At 36.4% G+C, this 18,528-nt stretch overlaps 1 protein-coding gene across 1 annotated transcript in view; it reads right to left on the reverse strand.

The window, feature by feature from the left end:
* LOC108573377 (pyruvate carboxylase, mitochondrial) overlaps nt 1-18,528 on the reverse strand; it is a 75,871-nt gene that overhangs the window by 25,526 nt on the left and 31,817 nt on the right. Inside the window, exons 3-4 of the mRNA XM_017935815.1 lie at nt 8,594-8,913; nt 6,258-6,408 (exon numbers count right to left, since the gene is read on the reverse strand). Coding sequence (XP_017791304.1) covers nt 6,258-6,408; nt 8,594-8,913 — 471 coding nt within the window. The remainder of the gene's footprint in view (nt 1-6,257; nt 6,409-8,593; nt 8,914-18,528) is intronic.

Here is an 18,528-nt window from a genome sequence, read left to right on the forward strand (position 1 = left end):
TGCATGTCACGTGAGGCTGTCGATGTGTTACATCCTCATGAATTTTAAAGGGACGTTTTTTGATATCTTCATAGTTATACATACAATAGGTGTTCGGTCTTAGTTTTCGAGTTATACACAAAAGTGTGTTTGGTACATATGCATGTCACGTGAGGCTGTCGATGTGTTACATCCTCATGAATTTTAAAGGGACGTTTTTTGATATCTTCATAGTGACGTATAAACAATGGGCAAAATAATAAAAATTCCAGTCACTGAATGGGAAGGAGTAGGTAGGGTTAGGCTATTTAAGTGGTGGCGGTCTGCATAAGCGGGGCGTGTGAGGGCGGTATAAACGGGCAATTGGAATCCAGTGACGTTAAAAGAAAGGAAAAATACCGAGTTGCCCACGGATAAGTAAGCACTGGTGAGTCCGCCTCCTCGAGGTCCCCGTGGATATGCGGTGGTAGCCGGCGTCGGGGTATTTGCCCGGTCGACTATTAACGCAACTGAAGGGCTCATCCGCTGAAAACGCCCCAGCGGCGTGGCTGGATTTTTCCATCGCCATTTCTCGGGGCAGTGAATCATGTGCCCTAGAAGGTAGGGTCTTGCTGAACGGAGATATGGAGTTCGTAAACTCGAAAAGTCCTTTTCACGGCGGTGACCAAAATGGAATGGAATGGAATGCCCACGGATAAGTAGAATCTAAGTAAAATCTATTTCTTACAAACGCATACACACGCGATAATTATATCTAATGTACAATTTTGTATAAAATATAGAAAGGAAATACATACGCTACCGGCCAAAAATTTGGAATCACCTGCCAATTTGCATCAATATTGAATCCGCCATTAATCCTTTATTGATTTGAAATTGACGTTGTGGAGATCAACAGCACTTCACCTCATTTCGATCGATTTGAATGATAACGAATTCGTTAAAAAGTTATTATAAATGCTGACTTTTTTTTTTTAAGAATTTTGGTGCAACTTGCAATGCATAGTGATACCAAACATACTTTTGTGTACAACTCGAAAACTAAGCCCGAACAGCCGTTGTATGTATAGGAAAAAGTTGTTCCGAGCAATGACCTTGACGACATATTTCAAAGGGTATCGAAATCGGTGAGGAGGTAGCTGTTCGACAGCTTCGCCGATATTTTAAGCACAATGTTATTAACATCTTTGTGAAAACAGATTTTCAGTCTATGTTGTTTAATGAAAGTTCAACGAACTATGACAATATTGTTTAAAATTTTGCAATTTAATTATACGCTTTAACTATAAAATTCAATTTTTAAGTTAAGGTTAACGTTTTACTTTGTTTCAATTGAAATTAGTCGATTGAAAATTATAGTATTATTTACGAAACTGTATTTTAATTCGCAGGAATGGGAATTGCGCATGTATGTTTGTATCGAGTGACTGGGCTTCGAGTGTTACAGGTGCCAGAGAAGAATGTTTGGACCGAGTGCTTGACATTAGGGTGTGAAAGTAAAGTGCATGGCCACCCAAGTTATGGGTGAACGTGACCGAATGTGTCCTGGGGCTGTCCGCGTGGTTTGTCTGAATTGAACGAGAGGGATGGTGAGACAGAGAAAGAGGAAATGTGCCGGTGAAAGAGTATATAGTCGGGGCCACGATATAGCGAGGTCGTAAAATCGGTTAGGCGTCAAAGTAAACATGTTTTAGCTGCCGGGACCCCGAAATTGACAGAAATACGAGTAGATAAGTACTTGAAACCATGGACAGGACAAAGAATTCTTGTATCCAGCGAAAGTCAAACTGATTCTAATATATTTACTGAAAATTGAGTTCCAGGACCGTACAAAGAATTCTTGCATCCAGCGAAAGTCAAACTGATTCTAATATATTTACTGAAAATTGAGTTCAGCTAAGACAATTTAGGGTTTTTTTCTTCTGGGAAAAGCCGCTTTTGGAAGTACGGTTACAAGTAAAGGTCTTATTGAGGTCTTTAACATCTTCATTTACCTGCTCGTGTTATATACAGATAGAAAATGCAAAAGGATTGTGTAGCTTTAATATTAACATATTTTCCATTTGTAAATGAAATACCATTTTCTACTTGAAGTACCAAATCATATGCTACCATTCGTTTATTGTTGGAACCCTCAAACAGACTGCGACACACGGCCTTGAGTGCCGCAACATCAATCGGTGCCGATTCTTGAGAGTTTAATTTACGACCTCGCTATATCGTGGCCCCAACTATACGTGTAAGGTGGAATTAATTATTAGTTAGAGTCGTTGAGCAGACTGTTGTGTTGTATTTTTATACTGCTTTAATATACACATAGCCTTATGCAAATTTGAGTAGCTTTGTTGAAAATCCTCATTTCTATACGTTACCCGAGATAGGTACATCAAATTGTAGTTTTGCCTGTAGTATAAATCTGTTATTGGGAATTTGTCACACAGTTATTATTGCCGAGGCTTCTGGTTGTAAGCCGTGTCCTTATGGAAAAAGTATTCCGACGTTTCGTAAGCATTGCAGCTTACTTCGAATGACGCACTGATACTGGCGTATGCCTAGTTCCAGTTTATTGCTTTATGTTTCGGTTCATTGCTTACCAATCAGAGAAAACTTTAATTGGTCAGATGAGCAATCAAAAAACTGGGAGAAGGGAGCTTCAGGTGGGGTTTAGCTGATGTCCTGCAACCTTATTGATATTTTTAAGTCGTTTCATTGTCCCCAACATTTCCCTATATTTGCAATGACTTTTCCTGCGTTCAAGAGAATCTTGTGTCTGTTTATCGGTTGACGTGAGGTAGGAAGGTAGTGTTAACGTTATTCTCACTGTTCAAAGTGTGTTATCTGTCGATAAGGTGTATAATCTTGTCGATAGTGCGATCTATTTTCGATCCGGAGACACCGTTCTGCTGTAGGGTGGATCCGATGTGGTCAAGTTCTTGAGATAATCGTTCTGTTTTACAAATGTTGATCGCTTGTTATACTAGAAAGTTGATTACTAGGTTTTTCTGGGATGGATGGTGGTGAGAGGAGGCGTGTAGGTATCTGTTAGTGTGCGTTGGTTTACGGTATACCTGATGTCCCAGGTATCCTTATTATATGTCCCATTATGTTTCCTTGTAGCCAACCTATATATTTAGGAAGGGTATTGTGTTGTTAGTCTCAATTTTTATAGTGAACTGTATATCAGGATGAAGGTAGTTGACGAAGCCGAGGAGTATGGCTCTACAGCCTCTGGCCAAAAAATTAGGGCCACTCACAATTTTCAACATCTTTCGTATTTTTAGTCAAATTTAAAGGCTTGAATGTAATTTAATAAGAATTTTTGTTAACTACTGAAGTAGACATATACATATTAATAATTTGTGTTTCTCCCCTTTGCTTTGATTACAGCATGTATCCTTTCCGGTTTTATCATGTCCTTTATGTTTGGACGATTTTGCCAAACATGCAGAATTTTTCTCTTTAAATCAGCTAATGTGGTGACTGGTGATGTATGTATACACAAGTGTTTCAAGTAAACTCCAGACATTCTCAATTGGTTTCTTATCGGGAGAGTTGCCTGGCCATGGGATTATGGAGATTGTCTCTATGACACAGTTCCCCATATGTGTACTGGGATCTCCGTCAACACACAGATATATAATAAGACAGAAAGACAGTGTTTATGACTTCTATACATATATTGTCAAAACACGAAAGATGTTGAAAATTGTGAGTGGCGATTACGAAGGTATCATTTACGGATCTCCGTCCACACACAGATATATAATAAGACAGAAAGACAGTGTTTATGACTTCTATATATTGTCAAAACACGAAAGATGTTGAAAATTGTGAGTGGCGATTACGAAGGTATCATTTACATATCTGAATCATTGAGATGTTTTGAGTGCTGCTTCCTTGAGGATTCGCTCTTCTAGGTGTTCCATGAAGGTATTGGCGATGAGTGAGGAGATGAGGGACTATAGCTGCGTCTGATACCTGTTCGTAGTAGGTGCTTTGAAAGGAAGTAATTGGACGTGAGACATTAGTGGACCACTGCTAAAAGGTAAGAGCTTTTCAGGTATTATATCCTTAATGATGTTTAACACGTTAAGCGCCATGTCAGTCGCCGGCGACTGACGCTATACTTTCCGTTCAGGCCGCGTCAGTCACCGATGACTGACAGTATACTTTTCGTTGGTCGTCTTCTGTTTATAGTTCGCATGGCCCACTTGACGGCCAAGCGTGGCCTGAACGGAACGGTAAGCAAAACAGGCTGGGCGTTTAACGTGTTAAGCTATCATTAATGGGAACAGCTGTGAAAGGGAGTTTACGTCAAAACTAACCAGAATTCTCCAGGTTTAGTTTGGATGTTTTGCAGTTTTCAGATGAAATCGGTTGAATTTTAGATGTGACTGTTTGTTTTTCCGGTGTAAGGTTTAAGGGTGGTTGTTGGATGTTTGGCAAGGTTGTACATGGGTGACCACTACTGGTCTTTATGGTATATCTTGTTTTTGTATTTTTGGGAATCGGTAAAGTCTGGGAGCCCTAGATTCTTTTGGAAGGGCTATCTTTCGTATCTGATCAGGTAAAAAGGCTTTTTTCTGAAGTTGATGGTCTTTCTTTCTATAATTTCTGTGGAGTATTTGGGTAATGTTTTATAAGTATGGTCCTCAAATAAGTCTTGCACTGTCATATTTCCTTTGTCTACAGGAAGAATAGGGTTGCCTTTAGGTTCTTTCTCTCAGCCCTGGTTATGTTGGATGTGGCACTTTTTAACGATTATTACTATATCTCAAACACTGGCAGTCAGCCTCCTACCTTTGTTAGCTTTTTTTAGGCGGGAGATTGTATATGACGCTTTTCTCTTGGTTGACGATGTCTTCTTTTACTGGCAGTCAGCCTCCTCCTTAGTTAGCTTTTTTTAGGCGGGAGATTGTATATGACGCTTTTCTCTTGGTTGACGATGTCTTCTTTCGAGACCTGCCTTGGCGTAATTGCGAAGTTATGGCCTTTAGCTAGGACGGATAAAGTATCAGAGGCTAAAGGAAGTGGGTGAGGTTTCTGACTGTGTCATTCAGTGGTTCGGTTTGAACTATGGCCAACAACTTGTCGAGTTTCTCTTTCTGTTTTTGAGTACAGATGTAACTTATTCGATCCATCGTGTACCACAGCCGCGAATTGATGTGGTTACCTAGGTCCAGGGATAATTTCTCTGACGTGCAAGAAATTTCTTTCTTTATGTAACCAATCCTTTCACTTGGTAAGGCAAAGCTAGCTCGTTCCAGGATGTGTTTGGATTTTGCTACGGAGAATGTATGTTTAAGTTGAAGGAAACAGGGCACGATGTTTTGGTCATGCCACCGCTTCAAAAAACTCAAGGTGCATAGATGTTGTATGCTTTTACGAGACTTGGAGAACTTTAATTGGTCAGCTGACCAAGTTCTCTCTGATTGGTAAGTAGTGAACCGGAACATAAAGCAACGAACTGGTACATGGGCAGTTAAATAACGTACCTCCACCAGGCACATACGCCAGTATCAGTGTGTCATCCGAGCCCTGCTGAAGTGCATAAGGACACGGTTACAACCCGGAAGCCTCGGCGGTAATAATTGTGTAAAGGTGATATTACTATTGTACTATAAATCAGTAACAACATTTTTGTATATTGCGAATTATACAATATACAGGGTGTTTCAGCTGATTTTGACGTCTTGATCTTCTCGTTATTATCACTCGTAGCGGAAAATGTTTCAGATGAATTTTAAACGGTGTCGGAGGGGGCGTGTTCTGGTGTTATTAATTCTTTCACGAGTAGTAAAGTTTCACTTTCATCTGAAACATATTTCGCTTTGAGTAATAATAGCGAAAAAATCAAGATGTCAAAATCAGCTGAGACACCCTGTACAGGTTACTATCGTAGAAATAATATTCTAACAAATTACATCAACGAAACATTACGAAATTGATGAAATCATCGATCGGAGCTTCTTCTTCTGTTTGAGTGAACGACAGAAAAGCTGAATATCGGCAGATATTATATCGACAAATAGATTCTTTAATTTAGTCAAAACTAAAAAGATACAAGATGAGAAAGTATAAAAAATTGGATATTGAATGTTCGATAACGAAGCAGTAACAAAATATTAAACAATAATTCGTAGGACTTAACGATTTAAGTAACTTCCCACGATAATTCTTTATACATAGTCAAACAGCAACAAATTTGGAATGTACTGTCAACAGAATACATTCTGGTTTCTTAAATGATGCGATAGGAAAAGAATTCAACACCCTACCTCTTCCACCTCCTCCGTAAGCGGCTTTGAAAATGACCGGAAGTCCGTGTTTCACGCAAAACTCCATTGCCTCGTCGGACGTGGTCACTGGTCCATCTGTCCCCGGAACAATTGGCACTTCAGCATCTATAGCAGCTTGCCTCGCAGCCACCTAGTAATTTATATAAAGCTTTCACCATTCTCGTTACGAAAACACAATTTAGATTCGTTTTATAGAAGTGCAAATTTTTTTTAGATATAACTTAATTACACAGACATACGTATACGTATGTACGTCTGAAAATAAAAGGAAAAAACAAAGAAAAGGAATTTATAATATTGGACTTCAGGAAAAGAATGATATTATTACTAGGATAATTCAAATTTGCCTTATGTTGTAGTAATAACGTACAGACGTCGTAACTGTAGATCATATTGTCGCATCTATGTTTCAAAGAAATTACAAATTTACTAACACTTCATCAATCAAGGTTCATTTAAATTTATCTAAATTATTTTTATTAAAGTCTGTGTCATCTTAGAAAAATTTCAGTTGACCTACTTTTACTTTACACCAAAACACGATAAACAAAATTCTAAAGAAGTGAAACGGAATTAGTTTTAAAGTGTTAAGACGATCGAGTGTGTGACACGAACGCCTAGTAAAGTTATTTTCGGGAACTTTGACTGAAAATTTTGATGCCAGGGTTAATTGTTAAAAGTCATTTGCACGAAGTGGCACTCAGCGGCAAATGACGTGTCGTGAACCTATTACAGGGCGCACGAGCAATTTGTGGACTCTGGGTCCGTTCACCCTTGGGCTTGGACTCCTCCGTTGATCTGCACTTGGCCATTTCTCATTTATCAAGGTGGTACGCTCGAGGTCTTAGGAGAATTTATCACGCGGTAAACCAGAATGTAGGGCGTCCCACAAAACGTGGTACTATTTGGCAGGGTGTAATTTTTCAGGAAAAATATCGAAATTTCGAATGTAATATTGAAAACGAAGAATAACATTTTTCAACAAAGCTTCGTTTTTCCAAAAATTCGCTGTAAAAATTTATTCGTCGTCTACTAACGAACACGATTTAGCTATCGTTTGATTTTCTCAATCATTGTTTTTTTTAGCAATGTTAAGGTTTATTAACATTTATAGAGAGTGGTCGGTAACTGGTGGTGCGACCGGAAACGGAGTGATTCAACATGAAAAAATAATTCGAAAATGTAGAATAAAGTTTCTTCGTATGAGGCTTTGCTTTCGAGAAAATCGATTTTAAATATTCACCGGGTACTCGTGCACTTGACTATGTCTATGTCGAATTAAGTATTTTCATTTGTACTTATTTGAGAAAGTGAAGTACTGGACGAAAACATTTGATTCCACATTTGTTATTCATTTTTAAAGGAAGAAACACTTTTTGGTCAATTCAAATTGTGTTTTGTTTTGTTTCACGAGTAAAGGTCTAAACCAGGGGTTCCCAAAGTGCGGCCAGCGATGGCAGATCAGCCGCGATCTTGAATTTACAGAGATAATTTACATTTTTACAAAAAGTAAATAAATTGTATCATATTATAATTAAAAATTGTTCAGTTAAAAGAATAATATATCTTGTTATTATATAGATTGTATATACTCTGGTGGATTGAAAAGTTCACGGCCTAAGTATGAAGGATTGCAGCAAAGTGCTTGTAATTTTTACCGAATAATATGTAATTAATTGTGTACTAATGTATACAGTTTCGTGTCTCTGTCGTCATTTTTCTCCCTTTTAGAGCTAGTGAAGTAGAGGTATTTGCAGTAGACGGAGTAGAGATGGACAAAATTAGAAAACGAACAGCGATCTAATGCCTGAAGATAAAGGACCTCACTTCAAAGATCATTCAAGGACCTTGCAAAAATTATTCGAAATTCTTGCGAAAATCATTCAAGGTCCTTGCGGTGATGTCCTTCGTCACCAGGCACTGGATCATTCCTCACTTCTATTCGTCTCTTCTCCGTCGCTGTAAACACCCCTACTTCACCAGCTGTAAAAGAGAGCCACGGAACTTCGTACGTCGGTACACAAATGATGACAGATTACACCGTAAAAATTGCAAGCACCTAGTTCTTCCCACTTAGGCCGCGAACTTTTCCATCCACCCTCGTATTTTATTGTCTTAACGGCCAATGGCCGTAACTGTCTTAATGGCCTGCCAAATATTTTCGAATTTACAATTTGGCCCACCTAGGCAAAACTTTGGGAACCCCTGGTCATATTTTCTCATCAGAAATCGTATCCTGCTCGCTAATGCTACATTTTACGAGACACACTGTGTATACACGTTTGAAATAGAATAATTTTAATAAGAATCTCTACCTTGTCACCCATTTGTTGGACAACATACGGGGAAGGACCGATGAATCTTATTCCAGCATTGATCACTGCCTCCGCGAAGTCCGATCGTTCAGATAGGAAGCCATAACCAGGATGAATAGCGTCGACGTCGTTTTCTTTCGCGACTTTGATGATTTCCGGTATATTTAAGTAAGCCTGAACAGGTGGAAGTCCTTTGCCCACCATGTACCCTTCGTCTGCCTTCTGCCTGTGCATGTGCATTTTGTCTTGTTCTGAATAAATAGCGACGGAACGAATTCCCAATTCCGTACATGCTCGGAACACACGAATGGCAATTTCTCCTGTGAAAGTAATCAAATTCTTCGTTACGACGACAGTATTATTTACCTTATATCGAAATTAATTATACTGTACAATGTTAGAGTACTAATCGAATGTTACCAATGTTTTATCGATCGTTAGTTTGTTATATCTCTAAAGAAAGTACAACCTAATATAATAGCATTCCAGTTTAAATATGTATAGTTTACTATTACTGATTATGATATTTGTCATACTACTGTTTCAGGTCTATTTGCATTAAAGAATTACTGTAACGTTGGTTTATTTTGCTCCTTCAACCCCTTAACATATGACAACGTGTCAGACTCGTGGCAGAGATTCTGGCGAAGATGCGAGAAAAGTAGTTATATCAGTAAGAAAAATTAATTGCGATCCTAATTTTCGATTGAATTTATAAGACTCGGGATTGCTAAATGTAATTAATCTGTGACAGATTAGCTTTTGTTACCTGATACAGTACTAAACCAGAAAATGGCTGACACTTAGATGCGTAGTCAGAAAAGAAATCATAGGTTAAGGGGTTAAGTTAAAATCATGAAATATTTCTTGCATGAAACATTGAATTTCTCTTTCCTTGTGGTGGTACGGTTTTTAGAATACCATTTCCTGTCGTTTGCTCTATTTCGCATTTATGTAACGTTCACTCGCAAAAGAGTAGCATAAATATTTGTTTACAATTTTTGCAGTCGCTTCACATAAAATCGTAATCAGGCTGTTCATAATATATTCCGTCGATTAAAAACATAACATAATCATCTATTGGAAAAATTGAATTGTCAAAATAGTAACTTATAACACATTTTTACTAAAAAAAAAAAGTGTCTACGTACATAAACGTATGTGTATTTTCCATAAAAAATATGTGTTAAAAATACTGAACACCTGTTGAAGAAAATAAATCATGAAGGTGCATCGCGTAACTCATGTAAAATAAGTCAACACAATTAAGCAGAGTGCTTGCTTAAACGTTTCATCCTAAATTACAGAAAACCGCAGTTTTTGTATGTTGATTAATCGCATGGCCTTGTTCTATAAAATGGTCATCGATCCAGATAATTCCTTATCGAACGTTCATTAAAGGCAAAGTACATCAGACTTATGGACCTTACTATTATCAAAATAAAACACTCTGTGCAGAATTCCTTTACACTGTGCGCAGTAATCGTATCGACTTAAAGTAGAGTAAAATTTGGTCAAAGTAAAGCGCCAATTAAAAGTACGAACAATTGAGTTTCATTGGAAAAATGCTTCGAAGTTCGCGTGAAAAACAAGACTGTAATGTTTATAAACATATTCCGCGGTTAATTATAATACTAATTTTAACGAAACGTTTTACAAATAATGCATTATGTTTCAGGATATACTTATCTAATAAACATTACCATTGGTTGCAGAATATTCATATTAACTTAGATCAAGATACGTACAGATAACTAACCTGTTATTTTAACACTTATGCAATCTATTCAACGGTTAAATCCTTGTATGTTATTAGGTCATCCCGTAAATAATGTTGCTTCTTATCTTGGTTCGATGTTCGTATACGTCAAAAAGGAAAATTTTTCTCTTTTATTTATTTTTCCCTAGGTTTAATTCACAATCTGTAGAAGTACATTTGGTAAATTTGTGTAGTGTGTTTGAGGATGTGGGGCAAGAAAGTACTTTTCCATGTTGCTGGATGATTAGATTTGAAAAACAAATAATAGAAGAAATTAATCAATCGAGCTGAGAATTATACTGTGCGATAGAAAACTTTTGAGATGGTAGTAACTTCAAAAATACAGATCACTTAAAGTTAACGTTAGATCATTAGGAATTATTTTGCACGCTGGAAAACTTGAAATGGCAGAAATTTCAAAAATACAGATCACTTAAAGTTAACGTTATATCAGTTTTCTAATCCAAGAGATAAAAATTTTGTTGAAAAAGGATTTAAAAGTTGCCTGAAGAATGGCAAATGGTCCTCATAAACAATGGTCAAATACTATTATTTTTGTATTGAAACTGGGCTTCTAAAACGACATTAGATACTTATGGGATGACCTAATATTTTAGAAAGCTACTTATGAATGAACAACAGCAACAGTAATCACAGAAATAACAAGATAGTAATCAGGAAATCTTGTAAAGCATGTAAATTCCATAAAATTATATAATATATTTCAATATTTAAGGTTAGCTTTTTAGAATTATTTTTAACATGTAACATAAATGAATTACATGTTTGTAGTATCGGGGCCTCCATGCATAAATAGGAAACCGGCAAGGGACAAGAGAGGGGGGAGTGGTTGGCGTAGCGCATAGAGCCTCGGCTTGCCTTCCTACATGTTTATTTCCCATTTTAATCTGTAAATGTTAATATTTCCGAAACTACGTTGCATTGGAAAACCTGCTTTTAGTGTATTAAATGAAATGGAAGGAAATACTAGTGTTGAATTTCGAGTGATAGAATTGTGTGCAACACCTTAACGAGAGGTTTATTAGAAAGTTTAAACGCGTTGTGAATCGTACAAGGATATTAGTAATAATGATTAACTGAGGTAGAAAGGACTAGGAAAGTGGAAAATGTCCCGAGTGACTGAAAGCTACGGTACAAAATATTTGGCAAAATGAGCGTTCACGGTACGCTGGCGTTTACAAAATATTACGTGATGAGCTGGCATTCAACGGTAGCACGTGCATACGTAATTTCGCTAAGTGCAAGCATTAAGGTCACTTGAAGGTCAGTTCAGTTTTTTTAAATGACACAGTATACTTTTTTCTACAATATGATTGAGCGTAACGAGACTGGCGTAATCAGGCGTAAATATCGCCTGATCGCGTGATGTTAAAAGTGTCACTTTATTCAAACATGTACTGACGTTCAGGGCAATGTATTCCAGCACTTGCAGAGACACTAGTTCATTGAATGGTCTTTTTCCGACATTTGATCGTCGTTACTTGGGGTCACAGCGATCAATGCGAGATGCCTACGTTACTTCGTCAAATGGAATCTTCATTTACTTTTCGTCGTTGTGTTCTTCAGCGAAATCGTGCAACATGTGAAGTCGTTGTGATCGTCTCGTTACGATCCATCGTTTTGTCGAAAAAAAGTACACTATTTAAAAAAACTCAACTGACCTCGAAGTGAACTTACCGCTTGCATTTGACACCACAAAAGCAGATTTTTCAATTAACGTAGTTTCCGAAATATTAGCATTTTTTTTTAACAAACCGTGGAATTAGTATAATTATTAATGGTGTTTTTACCGTTAATAGTGTTCTTTGATTTAATATTTTTTTTATATTTACATTTCTGACGTTTGCTGAGGGACGGTTTCCTCAAATATTTAAGATATTTGTGCCTCTTTCTCTTACCAAGTCACTTTCTTCTTTAACCTGAATAACATTCTAATTGAAATAATTGCACTGTTTGCCATTGTTCCTTTAAAGCGAAGAGAAAGTTTTGACGCTCTGTCATAATTTTTCTTTCCTTACAAAAGGGAAAAGGTTAACTACATTCTGAGATCTACGTAAAACACTTGCAATTTCCCACTGCTTTGCAGATTCAAAATTCGCTGCTGTTTCAGTTCTGAAAATTATCGACCTCTCGACATTCTCCATAATTTATGCAACGAATGCAACGATGAGTTTTCCTCTTTTACATAAAGGCACGGCTGCTTCTTTACGACATGGTTAGTTCAAATGGTTAGTTCTGAACTAAACTGTAACAATTAAATACACCGAGTCTATTTTAATTCACAGCTCCATCGGATATGTGCACTATTTACCGTGGTGTTTGTCAGATAGTTTATAAATGCTTTGCGGCAATGACATTGGAATATAACAAACATTGGTCGAAATAAAATAATTTTCCATAGCAACGTTTCTAATCATTAACCCAAAATTTCTGAATTCAAGGTCATGTGAAGGTCATAGTGTAGTAGGTCGTTGAATTCGTCTTGTCCTTAACCACAACCCTATCAGGTCAAAAATACACAGTGCTATTCGCAAAAATCAAGGCGTCCTTGACTTTTTATTGAAAAAGCAAATTTTTGAAAAATTTTTTTATTGCAGTTTGCAGCCAAGTCGAGGATGATTAACTTTTGTTTCAAACATATTTTTGGTAAGATTATTGGATTGCACTTTTAGACTGTACACTCAGTATACACCATTCGTTAGGAAAACTCTTCCTTCCATTTCTTCACTTTCTTTCACAATATACACACGCCACTTCTGGTTTTTTCCCGCTATGAACAGCCAACGCATCGGTGGGCCTTGTATACTGTCGAGGCCCATCGTAAAAGGGTCTGATTCGCATCTCTAACTTTCTCTTTTATGGCCTTATTCCTGCGCCCCTTAGAATAACGCAGGCAGAGGCCAACATTTCACGATACTACAAATAGTTTTGCGGTAAATAGTTTGGTATTTCCCTCAGGTATGTAGAATTGGGAAAAATTGCGTTTAGGCGACGTATTAAGGGGGTCTTCTAGTGTGACGGTTTCAAAAAATCGATTTTTATTTGTTTACATATATCGAAAGTACAACTCTTTAAGAATGTACTCCTGAAGTTTTATAGTTGTATTCAATAAAATAACGAAGTTATAGCTTGTTTAGTGTGACACATCAAGGGAGAATGTAAAATGCACTGAAAACTTTAAACGCGTTTTTCTCGGAACCATGTTTTCTGAAATGGTTGCCACGATCTGGCAAAAACTACTGAACCAATCGAACTCAAATTTTGCACATGTCTTCAGAACATGTGTGGCTATGGTCGGTAGCAGAATTATGCCAAAATATACATTTTTCTGATTTTTGGAGCCTCTGAAAGACGAAAACAAGTCGAAAAAATGGATACTTCGTATTCAAAGTGCCGCCATTTTTTGAATTTTCAATATTTTTCTTTTATTCTACTATCGACCATAGCGACAGGCATACTAAATAAGAATCAATTGGACTTTTTTATTTCTGATAAGCAGAACAGCTCAAATCATGGCAACCATGGACCTACTTTTTTTTTTCATGCTCCTGTTTGACGTGTTCCACAGCAGCCATAGTTAATTATTCTTCAACAAAAAAAAATTTGTAACGATTTTTCAAAGACAAGTATATGCATAGGAATAAAGCTCATGTTAATAACTGTTACCGTACTTCTGTAATAAATTAGCAAGAAAGGCCTAAAGAAACGGACGCCACACTAGAAGACCCCCTTAAGATCACGGTGTGCTCTAAGAGCTATCGAAAAAAATTATCTTTTGTAGTTTAGTGTCTTATTTAAAGAAATTTGCGAAGATTGCTTTGACCCTAAAATTATTCGCACTATTGTAAATGTTGATATATATATATATGTACTTACGTACGTATTAATTACTTTGCGGGACTAAGAAATTATAATTATAAATGAAGACAGTAATTGATAATTGTGAAATACATAAAAGCTCAAAACTTGTCAAATAGATCTATAAATAAAAAGTTGATTAATGGTTCTTGTTTTTCTCCGTTCTTGTCACTTTAAAAGTTAAGCTGTAGAAAAAAGTACTAAGATAATCCGAGCTTTTTTTCAACTTTCAGTTTCTAATGATAATTCACACAAACATATTTTGTTGGTAAACATTACAATATTTATGACTTTAATCTGTCATGCGATTGTATGTCACACGATTTGAAAGATCGTAATCAAATCGTTATCATCCACACAGCGGATGTTATCTCCTTCTCTTTTTCACGGGTTTTCACGTCGCATCGACTACGACGTCATTAGCATTTAAGCATGTTTATTTCTATACAGGGTGTCCCGTAACTCTTCGAAGATCCGGAAATGGGGGGTTGCTGGGGTGACTCTGAACAACTTTTTCCCTTTCCAAAATGTAGTTTGAAGCTTCGTTTTCGAATTATTAACGAAAAACACTGGCCAATCACAACGCCCGTAGCGCCCGCGCTCAGGGGTGTAGCTTTCAGCAATTTCGATTGTGTGAGGTGCTCCAAATGAGTTTTCAAGAAAACGTTTTACCTGTGTGTAGTTTAATTCGTATTTTATGTCTGGGAGATGAAGTATTACCTTGGCTGTAGACAACATTTCTTCTAGTTTTTCATAATCAAATACTGGGGAGGTAGGGCTTATAATTTTTTTCTTGGGTAGTGCACTTTCCTTGAGTCGATTGCTCTGAGATCGGAGCAAGAAGCAGTCTTTTATGCTTTCGTAGTCTGGTATGTAATCTGTTGATGTTTGTGATAAGGGTTTTTTGGTGCCGGGTTGAGTGATCGGTAACTCTGATGGTAACATTGTTGGTGGTTTGATTTGATCGGTAACTGGGTCGGTTATAGTGGGGTTCTTCATTGCCGATGGTTTGACAATTTGGTTTAATGTATGGTGACTTAACTTCGCGATAGTGTCTGTTATTTTTGCAGTTGGATTTGATTCACAGTTCTGTGGACAATCTTTCGCTACATGGCCTTCCGTTTTACATAGAAACCAGTTTAGTTTATCTCGTGGAGGTGAAGATCCGGTATGTCGTATCGTCAAATGAAACCAAGAAGGAGGTAGGTATTTTTTTAACGTCATCAGGATCAATGTATATTTCCCTTCTGAAGCTTAGTATGTAGGCATACTCTGAAGAAATTTTCGAGCATAGTTTAATGTTACTTCTTTCGAAGATGTTTTCCATTTCTGTGTTTGGAATGCCTGGAGAGACATTGGAGAGGATTATAGGTTGGGCCAGTGTTATCATTGGTCTTTTACGGTTTGTACTCTTGTTTTTTACCGTGATTAATTCGTGTAATGTAGTTAACTGTCTGACTGTTTCTTTCTTGTCTGAGTATAAGCGTACTCGGTTGTTTAAAATTTTTTAGATGAATTTTCCCAATTGTAATTGCGTATTCTCGGATGCTCACGTCTTCAACCGCATGGACGACGATGGCCTGTTCTTCGGTAGGTGTAGATTCGAGTTGTGCAGCGTGTGAGTAAGATTTATCGGGATCAGTACTGTTACGATGATTTTTCGTTGGATTTGAACTCGAGGTGCCTCTGCACTCAGAAGCCTCGGCTGGCTGGTGTTGGTTTATTGGTGTGTCCATTGTTGTGCTGGATTCCGTGTATGTAAATACGGAATCAGCACTAATGTCACTAACAGTTGCACTATCACTGGCTTTGTGTGAGTGGGAACACGTGGGAGATACTGTATCAGAAGGACGTCTGCACGGTACGGCGGCTAGACAGAGACTGGAGGTTACCTTCTTGTTTGTATTTGTCTGTATGTAGTAATCTTTCACTTTCAATGCAATTATTTCTGTTGATTAAGGGGAATTATATCGAAACTTAAGTTTTACTGAAAAACTTTTACTGCAAATTATTTAAGTACAGAACGAACCACGCAGAAGAGTTTTTTATTTTATAATAAAAAACAGCACGAAGAAAAACTATTTAATTAACAGGGAGATTAATTGGATCTCCTTTCCGCTTGTAGATACGTAATCATACGCGTCGACATCCATTTATTCATTATTTAACTGTGCCATTTTTTTTCTCTTTCCTTTAATGATAACTGTCAGCATCATTATTATCACGTCCTGCCACGAAAATGTACTTCATCGCAGAAGTTTAATTACCTGTCGTTTCTATGAAACTCGTCCATTTTTCTTACTTTTATATCTAAAAATATCTCACTCGTTTATTTCACAATTTTATGCATTTATTTTTGTCAGCGAAATAGAAAACATTACTTTGCGTTGAGACTAAATATTTTAGCGTTAATAAATCAGGAAAGATTATCTAAATCTTTTTGTTGTTGTCACTGAAAACGACAAATTTTATTTGAAAGAAACTTATCTTACCATTACCTAGCAATCTTAAAAATTAATTCTAGAGTGTCCTCGTAGCACGTCATAGTTGTTTGTGAAAATTTTGTCCCCAAATTGTAAATTAAGGTTGTTTCTAAAATAAAATAATGATAATTGTTCGTTTCTTCTAAATAAAATAATGTTGTTTCTAAAAGTTTTAAAAGTTCTAAAAGTTGCTTCTAAATAAAATAATGTTAAAAAAAATATTGAAGCTACATGTACGCATTTTTTATAATAATTTTTTAACGAATTCAAAATATTCAAACATTCCTGTTTCTGTATTTCCCTTCGCAAAGTTAAATTTCAATTTTTAAAAGGAAATACATACATATATCTCTGGAAGCATTTTAATCCAAAATATAATTCTGCAAATTAAAATACAGGAACATCGTTCTAAACATTTTTATCACAGGACTTAAAAGAAAAGTTACAAATACGAGGTATTTAGAAACTCATTACTAATTCAAAATTTTCCTTAAAATTAATCGCATTTAAACTGTTACGCCTGCAATTTTATTTTTCAACGAAAAATAAGTAGCGAGAAACCACAGAAATGTTATAAAAATATTACACAGCTTTAACATGTTATCCTATTTACTGAGTATCAGTGGGTGAACGTTATCAAAGGCAGACACAATAGGGGACGTACTGCATCGTTTTCTGTTATCGTTCGTTATCGATTCAACTCGTCAACCGATCATCATTTAGTCTTGCGATTTACGTCTCTTAGGATCTACTGCCAAAGGTCGTGAGCTGAATTACTATGTTCTCTGCAACGGAGTCGAACGTATTGCGAGGTCAATGTCGCCTCTGCTATTGTTGTCTCTAGACCAGTTTCACAGAATTTCCCAAATGCAAATGTTCATTAAGGATTCGCGAAACTTAATTGCAAAATACATCTGTACACCCATCACGTTAATTGTTCTTCTCGATGTTGCAAAAAATACTATTTCCTCTTTTCATTTATCGAATTATTCGAAGATTGCAAATAAGAGAGAATGTAGGTACTTCAAAATATTTATATTTATCATTAATGATCTTGATTCGCGTTTAATGTTCCATTGTGAAATCGTTAATTGGCTTATCATTAGTAGGTCAGCTTGTACGACTTGGTCTAAAGATAGACATCCAAATGGTTTAATTTTGACCAGATGTACAAATAGGTGAATAGATTAATAGTCATTTGAGTAACAGTGTGCGAAGCTTCGACTGTAGGTAAATGGAATGCGAAATAATGATAAATGTATTTAAAGAACACTTCATTCGAAATCGTTTCACTGCATAATCAAGAAAAAAGTAAGTTAATGTTGTTAATTGTTACTTATAAGGTGTGTTATGTAATATATGTGTTAGTATTTCAATTTATGTAAATTAGATTAGTTTTTAGCCTCCTGCCTTCCACTTTTCATCAATATTAAATCTGCCGCTAATTTTTTATAGATTTGAAGTTTATCTCAATTCTACATTTATCAATTTATCTCACATCAATTGATTCGAACGATAAAAAATTCTCAAAGTCGCTCGACTTTTTTCTGGAAATTTTTGTGTAAATTGCAATGCTCGGTGATTCCAAACTTTTGGCCGGTAGTGTATGTACAGTGACTCTTACTAATATTCGGACACTCTTTAGAACAGTATAATTTTTTTTAAATTGGATCAAACGACTTGAGTTTTTTTGAGAAGTTAGAAGGATTGGTATACTAGACGACGTGTATCAAATTTTTTGAAAATATTGCAATTTGTGGGAATCACGAAGAAAATTGTAAAAGTCACTGTTTACAACTTCTTTACCTGAGCTT

This window comes from Habropoda laboriosa, unplaced genomic scaffold, assembly GCF_001263275.1.
Source record: "Habropoda laboriosa isolate 0110345459 unplaced genomic scaffold, ASM126327v1 scaffold146, whole genome shotgun sequence".
Taxonomy (NCBI): Eukaryota; Metazoa; Arthropoda; class Insecta; order Hymenoptera; family Apidae; genus Habropoda; species Habropoda laboriosa.